At 32.2% G+C, this 12,518-nt stretch overlaps 1 protein-coding gene across 1 annotated transcript in view; it reads left to right on the top strand.

Moving 5' to 3' along the window:
* Positions 1–7,810, top strand: part of LOC105621537 (nidogen-2) — a 22,671-nt gene extending 14,861 nt beyond the window's left edge. The window contains exons 11-20 of the mRNA XM_012203010.1: positions 255–494; positions 3,029–3,154; positions 3,918–4,040; positions 4,347–4,693; positions 5,082–5,418; positions 5,648–5,876; positions 6,566–6,741; positions 6,877–6,985; positions 7,076–7,194; positions 7,396–7,810. Of these exons, the coding sequence (XP_012058400.1) occupies positions 255–494; positions 3,029–3,154; positions 3,918–4,040; positions 4,347–4,693; positions 5,082–5,418; positions 5,648–5,876; positions 6,566–6,741; positions 6,877–6,985; positions 7,076–7,194; positions 7,396–7,532 (1,943 nt within the window). The 3' untranslated portion in view covers positions 7,533–7,810. The remainder of the gene's footprint in view (positions 1–254; positions 495–3,028; positions 3,155–3,917; positions 4,041–4,346; positions 4,694–5,081; positions 5,419–5,647; positions 5,877–6,565; positions 6,742–6,876; positions 6,986–7,075; positions 7,195–7,395) is intronic.
* Positions 7,811–12,518: the final 4,708 nt, after the last annotated feature.

Raw genomic sequence — 12,518 nt, 5'->3', positions numbered from 1 at the left:
TTTAAAAATATACATTTATAATTGCAAAAATTTTTTTATATTTGAAAAAATAATTTATTTGTCGCGAATTACTTATATTGTCCACTGTATATATAGAAAATATCTAACTTCACAATTTTTCCTTTTAAGCTTCTTCGTCTTTTACGACTTACAACTGTAGTAATATATAAATTTTATAATCTGGAAAATGGAGTAATTAAACTGAATGACTGCGAAATATGACTCAATCGCTTTGTTGAACATAACGATTGTCGTTTCAAACGCATATGACCATATTGCAATTTGCAAAGTGTTTTCTACCTGTTATTCACATATGCGATTATTTACAGGCGATGGATACACGTGCTACTCCGAATCCGATGTCACCACAACAGACGAACCGCCGCAACCGCAGTGCGTGGTTGGAGTATGTTGGTGTCCGAGTGGTTGGGAATTCCGTAATCGTGCCTGCGTGAGGCAGGAGGGAGAATATACGACAATTGATTATCGAGATTGTAAGTTGCATGAAAAATAATTCTATAATTGTATGATGGCTTTTCGCACCATTTTTCCGAAATGTGAAAATTTTATGTTCTGATTAGATCAACATAATTTTTTTCCGTTATTCGAATGTGCATCATATAGCTATTGCGCATATGGCATGTATTAGAGAAATTATTTCTAAGCACCAAGCAAGTAATTTAATTGCACAGCAATAATTAATTGAGTATCAATAAAATACTTTCTGTTGAGATATGTTTATACCACTAAAAATTGAAGATCCTCAGAAAAATCGCAAACATTCGATACAATTCAGATATGTAAAAAAAATATAACAATAAAACAGAATAATATGTATGTAATATGTATTATGTTAATGTACTAATTAATAACTTACGGTTTAAATTACAATTACTAAGAAAAATATTTTGTTTTATGAATTAAAATTTTGCTGTAACAACAAAAATGTGATTGAAATATATTGAACAAAAGTTTTTGGTTAAAACTTACCAAACAAAATTGTAATTTTATTAGAACTGAATTGTTTAGTTGGTATAAACAAATATTTTTGTTATTTATAAAATAGAGAAATTATTTTACAAAAGCAACTAAATTTGTTGTTATATAAAATATTTGGTTGTTATTAATAAATTACTTCAATTAAACAATTTAACTTAAAGCAATAAAATTTTTTTTCTAGTATATTAACATACAATTATATAATTGCATACATTAAATAATTAATTTATAATGAAATAGCTGAAACAAGAGAAATGAAAACAGAGTAACAAACTAATATTGCAAATTAAAAAGATTAAATTCCTATTTGTGTTAAAAAGATTACACTGAGAAAAAAATTATTCATTTAATTAAATTAATTTAATTGTCTTTATTTTTTTCTTACAGAATGTATGTATTTAAGATAGAAATAGGAAACACGCTTGTGTTCGCTAAAAGTTCGCATAGCAATAGTACGAGACGTTTGATTTCAATATACATTCTTCATCGAAAGAAATGAAAACGAACTAAATTAATTCACATATACGATCTTAATAAATAATTTATTATTGTTAAATTAATTTAATCAAATGAACAATTTTTGTATTGGTATAGCAACATTTGTCTGTTAAAGCATCACATATGCTGTATTTTTTCCGAGGATTATTTTAGTGGAAGAGTGAAAACTGTGAAATATAATTGAAAATTAAAACAATTTGCAAATGAAACACACGGCAGGTAACTGCATGCAAATGAATAACAGGAACAACTTGAAAACGCCACAAAAGATCAATATTTAATAACGTGCGAGATTACGATCGTTAATAGTTTGCGACGAACATCGTTCGTCGATGCATCATGCGTTTTAGTATCGGCACATCTGCTCCCTGGATGCTTCGACGACGTCTGCATATGTCCTTTGGGATACGATTACGACCATTTGGAACGAATTTGCGTTCCGCTGCCAGGATACCGACACGACACGATGGGTCCATCAGGATCTAAGCGTACGACGCACTCACTGCTTAGCTTTAAATTATTTATGTTCATTAATGATTATTAAGTTGCTCTGCATATCATTCTCTTTAACGAGTTTATGACGTCAGGTGCGCGAGGTGCTTTTATTTCTGTGCAATTGTTTTAATTTTATTAACGCGCGATATACCTTTTACCTAAATGCATAATTAAAAACGCCTGCAGGCTCTCATATTCAAACACTTAAAATAATGTTTTTATAGTAGAACCGAGAATTGAAATCAGTTAATAGCGTTTGTTTTGTCGATCTATTATAAACTGTGTAAATTCGTAAAAAAAAAACTTACTCATCCTGATTTTTTCGTCATACAGTACGAGTAAAAAAGAGATTCTTTCTGTAAATAAATGTACTCAAAGTTTCGCTATCTTCCAACTCCTTAAACTCACTTTCAGAAACTTATGATGCGCAACCTTTTAGTGAATAGCGAGATGGAAGATTACCTCAGGAAATTGAGAAATGTGTCTATAGTATAATACTCTTGGGAAGGAACAAAATTGTCTTCGCAAACGTGATTGAAATATTTTCATTTCATTAAACGGCTAATATTTATGCTATAAATAATGCAAAAATATTCCTTCTCATAGTACTCTTTGTGAATGAATAATTTGATTTCAAAACGGATGCTTATTTCGCTTGGAAAATGTTTTCAATGTTTCCTCACTCGAGACGCTTTAGGTTTGCACATCAAAATAGATATAGATATCTTGATGAAAGTGCTAAACTAATATCTCGACATCTATATTTTCGGAACAATGTTTCTTCTCAAAACTTTTATCACGTTACGCTTAGATATCTTTATAAAATAAAATAAATATGATTTCCCAGAAACTAAGTTTTAAGGAATTTCACAAGATATTTTGTACATAATTAACATAAAATTAATCAATAATTAGTTCATGATATCAGTGCACGCTTATAAAATCATGATTATGTTCAGTTTTTTTGGTCTCACTATCGAGACAGTCAGCTATCATCGCTGCCTGCAGTGCAATGTATCATAATGCTTGTGTCCAGTATCTTGCAACGTGGTGAACAGGTGTCATCCCTACGCTCAGTGCATCTACGTGACGAGTACCGGCGATTACGAGTGCCGCTGCAATCCGGGGTACGAGGGAGATGGTATGGAATGCACCAAGACAGGTACGTACAAAATGCATCTTGTAAATACACTTAGAGTAAGCGATAATTAATAAGAATATATTGGAGAGTGCACGTTAAACTTTCCGCAACAACATATTTAAAAATTATATTTTCATATAAACTTAAAATAAATTTTTATGCATGTAAAAAAAAACAAAAATTGTTAAATTGCACACGCTTTAATATGTATATAAATTATCATAAAAATTGAACATTAAACATTTCATTTCTTGAAATCGATATATTTGTTAAAATCTAAAAATTTCAGGATATCTTCTACATAATTTAATTATGTAGAACTCAAACATTACACTTAGAGAAAACATGGTGAGGGCAAAACAAGTGACAATTATAGTTTTATATGTAGAATTAATGTACAAATAGGTATATTAATAGATTATAGCTGCAATAATATATAGCTGCAATAATAATAGTTACATTAATATTTTATAGCTGCAAAATAACTACAAAATAATTTATTCAACTGTGTTAATATTCTGCAACATTGTATAATTGTCACCTTTACACACAATTGCTACTATTATATTTTTTTCTCTTAAATATCCATTAAACTTTTTAATCTTATTGTTAGGGCATCGTCATACATTTGTTATGCAATGTATCGTGCCTTTCAATATTCTTTCTGTATAATTTAATAATTCTATTTTTCTAAGGAAAAAGCCTTAAATCTCTTTCTCGTGAAAGCAGTACAAAGGTACGTTAATGTATGATAATACAACGGTACGACTTCTTCTTCATACAGAGGTATCCTGCTTGGAAGTGGATATCTGTGACCTCAACGCGTCCTGTCAGTACGAGGAACCAATAGCAAGATGTGTGTGCAATCCAGGATACATAGGCGAAGGAACAACATGCAGTCGTATCGGTGCTTTCACTATCTATACTTTTTTTTTAATTTTCTTTCATTCATTGCGCATGTCGCACGACGTACTTCGAAATGTCAACGCGATTTCTTTCTCTTTCTTCATTATGCGCATACATATTGCCTCCTTTGCGTTTCGCATTACCATGTAAATCGAGAAATTGACGATCGAGATCGATCTCTAAATTCAACTATATAAGTGACTATTTCAAATTAGAATAGAATTCGTGTTTTGTATATATCGCGCTACAATCCGCATGATGTGAAACACAACACTTGACATTCGCCTTTGGCTTTCTTGCATTTTAGACGAATGCAACGACAATTCCGAATGCGAGAAGAACGAACAATGTACCTATCATCCCATGAACTCGCGTTACGAATGCACCTGCAAACCCGGATTCAGCATAGACATGGACGATCAATGCGTACCATCCGATTGCTCAACAAATCTTTCTCAGTGCCACGTGAATGCGCAATGCGTACCGTCCAGCGATGATGGCTATAAATGCGTCTGCATAAGCGGTTATCACGGCGATGGTATGCGCCAATGTGTGGAGGATCATATCGGCTGTAATGTTTTGAACAACTGTGGCCGAAACGCAGTTTGTGCATATAATCAAACAACCACGAATTTCGCGTGCATTTGCCAACCGGTGCGTACAGACGAATATTATGTCATCACATAAGATAACCGAGTTTGTGTTACACATACAACATGCACACATACGCATACTCTATTATGCCGTATGTAAGTGCCATTGCACACTACGTATTATAAAGAGAGACGAGCAAATTAAATATTAAAATTAAAAATTTTCATTTTAAAAATTTGACATACTCATCCGAGAGTAAAAATAAAAATATTCTTGAAAATTGAATTAAAAGGGGATGAAAATGTAAGATATAAATGTAAAAAGTAAAATATTTTTTTTTTAAATAACGCATTTAATAATGCGACAGTATAATGTGCAGCAGTAACTCTTTTTCTCGTACAATTTACAGTATAAAATATGAATGAATCAGGAATCTAACCACTTTTAGGGTTACTACGGTAATGGTTTCACGTGTCGACCACAATCCTCGTGCAAAGACGATCCGAATATCTGCTCTTCAGAAGCAAAATGCGTGTCGACTGGTGAAAATCAGATTTCTTGTGTTTGTAATGATGATTATATTGGCGACGGCATAAATTGTAAACTTCGGCCGAGGCACGACTCCAATTTTTTGCTAGTAAACCAAGGAATGGCTACGCATCGGATACCGTTCATACCCACACGACAGAATCCAGGAAATCCGATCTACATAGCTTATACACAAATGGCGATAGCCCTAGATATCGATTGCCTTGGTGGCAAAGCTTACTCCAGCGATATTACTGGTAAATTTATGTTCAAATGAATCTTATTCTAAATTTATTAATACTATAAAGATCTTTAAATAAAATAAATATTTCACAAAATAATACATTAACAGATATATTTCCTAATGAATAAAATTTAAATTTAATTTAATATTAACACATTTATTGATTGCCAATGAGTTGAAAAAGCAATTACGGTCTAAGAATAAGATAGCTTTGTAAGATAAAATCGCAATCTATCTCACAGGCAACAGGATAGTCGAACTATCTTATAACGGATCAATAGCAGAGACATTTATTCCGAAAGTTAGCAGTCCCGAGGGACTGTCGGTCGATTGGGTCTCGAGGAACATCTTCTGGACCGACTCAGGCAAGACGACCGTTGAGGTTGCCAGTCTAGTGACAAAGAAACGCAAAGTCCTCGTTTCCGATGGACTGGTCAATCCGAGGGGAATAGCTGTTCATCCATATCGGGGGTAAGGCTATAGATAAGGACGTAGAAAATCTATTTGCAAAACTTCTCAGTTCCATGTTCAAGATCTTCTGCAATTTTATCTACGGAAAGAATCACTTTGCTGAAAGATCTAAAATTTTATTGAATACAAATCTAAAAATAATTTTGTTATATCGTCAAAATGACTTTATTAAAAATTCAAACTGGTTGCTAGAATAAAATTTTTTGCAGCATCGTGCTCATCAGTGTTTAATTTCCAAAATGATTATTTTCATATTCCAACAAAATTATTTTCAGATCTATAGCCAGCAAAATTTTAGAAATTTTAGATCTTTTAGCAAAATCACTGTCTCCGTATATACTCATTCGTTCTATTTGTATGACTAAATAAAAGAAAGTTAGTTTCTTTTAATTACAAATTATTTTACACCGTTATATATTTGTAGAAGAAATTTTAATTCGTTTACATATATATGTACATATATATATGTATATATATATATATATATATATATATGTATATATATGTATATATATATATGTATATGTATACATATATATAAACATAATAAAACATATCAATATAATCTTGATATTATGTCATTTTACTAAAATATCTAAATATTTAAATTATTATATTCTAATATTGTTAAATTCTAACATTGTAATCTTACGATATTTAAATTTTTCCAACAAATATTTTTGTTTCAGAAAAATATTTTGGTCTGACTGGAATCGCGCTTCTCCCAAATTGGAATGGGCTAATGAAGATGGAACAGACCGAGCAATCTTCCTTCAGGGTGATTACGTTAAGCTGCCAAATTCATTAACTATCGATTGGGCGACGGATGAGCTATGTTGGGCTGACGCCGGAACGTTCACGATAAGTAAATATAGATTTTAATCACGTGAGCGCGTCGAAATAACATCCATTAATCTTAGAAGGAAAATGTCCGATGGTATGATATGTTTCATTATCATAGAGCTTGCTACTTTAATAACAAATAATCTCTTTTTCTAAGGTTGTATTGAGATAGACAGCAAGAGAGTCACTGTCGTAGCAAATGAACTTACTTATCCGTTTGGCTTGGCAATTTCTCAAAATCATTACTACTGGACCGACTGGAAAACGTAAGAGAATAAAATATTCGCTCGCCCGCAGACAATCCAGAGAATGCTATAAAACGTAAAAGTTTTTATATTACGCTTCTTCCATTGCAGCCACAAGATCGAAGTCGGCATGAAGACTAATGGCGAAAGACGCACACCACTGTCTGTTCCGCCAGGTGGAAGTGGAAAACTGTATGGTATTGTGGTTGTTCCCGAGTCATGTCCTAGAGGTAAATTCTTCATCTCCATAGAAATCTATTCCTAAAAATTAAAAAATATTTCTAGGAAATATATATAATTTCAAATTTTACTGCGTCAGTCAAGAAGTTTCGACTGAAATCTGAATTAACATCATGACAAGTTTTTCTCTACAGAAAGAAAGTTGCTAAAAATGAGAAATATCAGAAATTCTATAATTCACTTGTTTGCAGTGACAAATGTGTGCCAGTACGACAACGGAAGGTGCAACAAAAATCAGCTTTGTCTACCAGACGGTCAAGGCGGCAGGACATGTGCGTGCGCGGATGATGCGACAGGATCCTGTACCGATTCCCGTTATTTGTCTTAGATCCGTCTTCGATTTTGTATAAAAATAAAACAACGTAACGCAACAAAACAAACAACTCACGTTCGATATTACGGTAGCTGATAAGAAAGTTTTGCACTGGCATTCACATCGAGCTAAAATCGCAATTACATTAGACCAAATGTAAATTATAACATTATTTGTAATATCAATTAGCTGTCACCGATATTCTCAAATCTACTTATATCTATCAATCGCGACATGCGATACAAACTGTATTGCGACTCGATCTTATTTAATAAAAATGAAGGAAACGATAACGAGCACTGATATTCATATAATTACAACTATTTCCATCTACATTTCTCATCCATGTAAATCTTTTCCACCTGAGTGTTATAATTAACTACGTAGAGAAAAAAATGGAAATTCAAAGAAACTTTATATAAAACTGCTCTACAAAGATAAAAAATGATTACACTCATAATGTAATAAGAAGTAATCCAAAAAAAAGTCCAATTACCAACGATTATCATATTACTACAAGTATTTTACTTTATGTACATATATACTGTATATACCATATGTACATATGTGTCATATTTATATATATAGAGCTTGTAAAATTGATTAAATTTCGATATTTCTTTCTGCAAGAAAATGTAAAGAGATAAATGTAAGTATAAATTTTTTCTAATACAGCTGATCAATTTGTCAATTTTATTTCATTCGTATAATATAAAATAAGTTGTTACGCTGTTATTTATAAAATAAAAGTAAACTGTTCTGTATAGAGAAAATTTCTAACAAAAAATAATATTTATAACAAAACGGATAAGATATATTCTTTAATATCTTTATAATATGCAGAACATTTCCTTGCTAAACATTTCTTCGGAGAAAGCGATATGTAATCGCTTACTGTTGCGTGTAAATTTAAAGAGTAATACGATGAAAAAAGAATATAAGGATATAAGGAGAAAGAGAGTGACGATCTCAAAAACCTTCAAAGAACTTAGTGCTCTCGAATGAATTCGCACAGAACAAAAATCTCTTGGAAATGCATTTTGACACAGACTTATTTTTTTCTATCGTTCTACAATAAAATAGTAAAAGTTTTAAAAATAGAGATGCAAATCTTATTGTAAATAATTGTAAATCAGATAAAAAAGAGATATTATTTTATTAATACTCTTTTTTAAGTAATATTATGAATAAATGATATTACATAAGGTGCGTGTTAAAATAAGACAACTTAAAATAAATCGGAAGGTCAACGCGCCACAAGAAGTAGAAAAGCTCAGTGCTTTATTTTAATAGTACATGCATTTCTGGCCAAACAAAACAATATAAGGTATATTTAAAATTAATAATCAGTCAATGAAGTGATTATCTGATCGTGAAAATTAATGGACGATATTTGATAAATTTCATTATAGATTTTTTTATATTTGGAAATTTCGGAAATCAATAATAGATATGTAATTTAATAATCAACGCAACTTATATTTATATGTAGAGGAGATTGAGGCTGCCAGTTTTTGAATATAATTTTTGAATATAATTTTTTAGAAGAAAGTTAATGCAAGATTTTAGAATACTAGTAGTTATGTAGTAAAAACTTTGCAAATCCTTGCAAATTTTCCTACTGCATACATTACAGTACATCCACATTCCTTAGAGACTTTAGATATTAAATAAATATTATTCTTATATATATATATACCCAGATAGCCAAGTCTGTAAAAAGCAGATTTTTCAAATGTCTGCTACACACTATACCAACAAAATAACAACAGAATTAGATGTACATGATACTCTTGATTGCTAGAAAAAACGTAACAGAATCTGCTGGCGTCAAATAATGTCGGCAGGATTTACTCAGTTTTTGCCAACAATTTGCCTTTACATTATATCGACAGATGATGTTAACAGAACACAGAAACACAGAAGCCTAATGCTAACGCCGTTGATGGCAGACTGCTGTCATTTTCTGCTTGAATCTGTTAACAGTCTGCCGAAAGACTGCAGACATTTTGCTGTCTGGGGCAATAAATAAATTACTTAATTTTAAACAAATCTACGAAATGTAATAATTAACCCCGTATTCGAGATTAATTATCAGCAATTTATAGTCAAAAGAATAGAATACAGTTTTTCCACGTACTGATAAATTATTAACTCTTTGACAATTAATCCTGTATGAAAATCGGCCCCGATCTTTCCTGTGTCATTTTCAATAGCCATTGCAACTACAATATATCTTTATTGACATTTATTTATATACCAATTTGTATTTTGATATCGCAATAATACAATTACCTAGTCATATATAACCAGTATTTATAGCTAAATATTACTATTGAAAATGCTATATTTAAGCGGTTGCATATATTTATTTTAATTGGTTATATTCAATGTGCATAATAAAAGCGCATTGATCCTTTCCATTCATCTTTGGAAAATTAATTATTTTATTATGAATAATACATACACAAAATTTTCCCATTTTAACGTTATAATTAATTAAATAATTAAATATACAAGGCAAATTAGTTCTTGTTAATTTTATATTAATTTAGATTTACATTTATAAAATCAAAAGATTTTTGTATTTTGTAAAATTTTTCATTTTCATCTATATTTTGATTTTTAGAATTTAAAAAATGTCTTCTAATAGAAATCATTACATTAGGTTCAAAAATAATTATGTTAAAAGTTTTAAATAATCAAATATTTAGAGAGAAATTTAATGTTTTGATTATTAAATATCTTCATTGTTTGAAATTGAAATGACGAAATCGTTCTCTAAATTCGTTTAAATTGATCATTCTGCATGCAACTGCTATTTGCAATTTACGCAAATAAACATTGCTTATTGATGATTGGTGATCAGGCATTGAATGGATAAATTAAAAAAAAATCGGTCGAAGTCTGTCATCGACAGGTGCTCAATCAGTCTATCACGATATAGCTTTTCAATAAGAACACTCACTTTGGAATGTAATATTCGCCTACATACAATATTCTACAACCATATTACTGTAATTTTAATCGCAGCTGACATACAGTCACGCCTACAAAGTTTTTTACAGTATCAAAGATTATTTTTGCAATGTTTGTCCATAAGACAATAGACAATAAAATTGTACGAATGAATAGGTATATTGTATGAATACCGTATTATCCTCCACTATATGTCGAATATTCTATTTGAGTAACGACTGCAAAAGGATTTCTAAGAATTCAAAAGAATGTTACGACATTTAGATTAGTTTTTGTTAGATTGGTTTTTTTAACTTCCTTCTAACGTAACAAAGTATAATTTATCGCAAATGAACTATAAATTACAAACTTTCATAAAGAAGTTGCGGTTATAACAATTATAGTAATATAATGGAGAGAGAAGTGACCTTTCGAAAGTTTACTATAAATGAAGAGGAAGAAGTTAATAACAAGTTATTAATTTAATTTCTATCATAATGTCATAAAATTGACATTCTTATAATTAAAACTTCCGTTAATCTTCTCCTACTAATAATTTCGAGTTTACTAAAACTCGATTTCTGATAACTTAAAAAGTCAAGAAGAAAAAGAGAAAGAAACATCATTCTTTGTATTTTGATTGACTTATAAATTTTATTCTTTTCTCATTTACTTGGCTATTCTGTTACATGCACTTTTCTCATTATATACAATGCTTAGCGAGATTATTATCAGATACGATCGATTACAATATTTCATTCTGATATTGAAAGAAACTGTCAGAAGCAAACGTTACACTAATATTTTTAATCAAGAGACAGAAAAAAAGAATGTTCCCGAATAGACATAAATCTATTTTACTCACATGTAACATGCAACAATATCATAAAATATATAAAAGAATTGCTTCAAAATAACTATTTCGCATGCTATATTTCGAATCGCGCTTTGAGCACATTTCTAGCATAATCGACAAGAAACAAAAAACAATTATTATCACGAATACTTTCTTTGGCGGCTTTGTAAGAGTTTCACGCTAGAAGAAAAAGAGTATGACCTCAGGTCTCAGGAGGATAATGCATCAGCAACACGGGTGCGACGGCGCCAGAGGAAGCGCGCGAGCGAGACAGTAGAAACACCCACCGAGGCCAGACTCGCCAGACTCGCGGCAGTCGTGGCTAGTAGTAGTCAGTCGGTGGTCGGAGTCCGCGCGCGACGGATCGTCGAGTGATAGGCTTGTGCTACTCGCTCACTCGGTCGGCGGTCGCGGCGGACGCGACGTCGCGATTGACTCCGTTGACTCTGTGTCTGCGATACAGAACACGTGCGTGCATTTGTGTATTCGTGCATTCGTGGGTGCGTGCGTAGTGCGTTTCGTGTGCAGCGGCAATCATAGGTGCGCGATTCTCCTAACGCACGTTTTTCTGCGAAAAAGTGCGTATACTTCAGTGCATTTCGATCAAGCATTTTCGAGCGACGAGAATCAAGGATACGTGAATTTTCTCAACGGATTGGCTCTCTCGTATGTATCAATTTTAAAAAGGAATCGCGCTATCACCGTAATTACTCGGAATACACGTCATATTCGAAAGGTACATTGGTAGCGGCGGTGGAAGTGATTTGGTCCACGCGACAAAAATATCCATGAAAAATCTCGGCAGCTTGCCAGACGGCCTCGAAAGCTGCCGTCGTGCTTGAGATAGTTTTGATAAGATAATCTAGAGATGATCGTCGGGATATAGAGGCACGTCGATGGGCGCGACGAAACGAAAGGCGTCCTCCTCCACACGACATTGTTCTCGTCATCGCGAAGGACAAAGTTTGAAAAATCTGTAGATTTTTGCAAAACAGGTAACTACACAGTTGTCTTGAATGTTGACGTACGTGCCAAGGGACATAATAAATGCGTCCTCAACATTCGCATCGTATTGAGATTCCTTCTTGCAAGAAGAATTTTGCGCAAGCACGACGCGGCATAAAGGCGTCACCGCGTCTGGCGTTTATGGAGCTTCGAGATTCCTTGGAAATTATACTGCACCCGAA

The sequence above is a fragment of the Atta cephalotes genome (assembly GCF_000143395.1).
Source record: "Atta cephalotes unplaced genomic scaffold scaffold00034, whole genome shotgun sequence".
Lineage (NCBI taxonomy): Eukaryota > Metazoa > Arthropoda > Insecta > Hymenoptera > Formicidae > Atta > Atta cephalotes.
The sequence above is the reverse complement of the archived record's forward strand: the minus strand, read 5'-3'. Positions and strand labels throughout refer to the sequence as shown.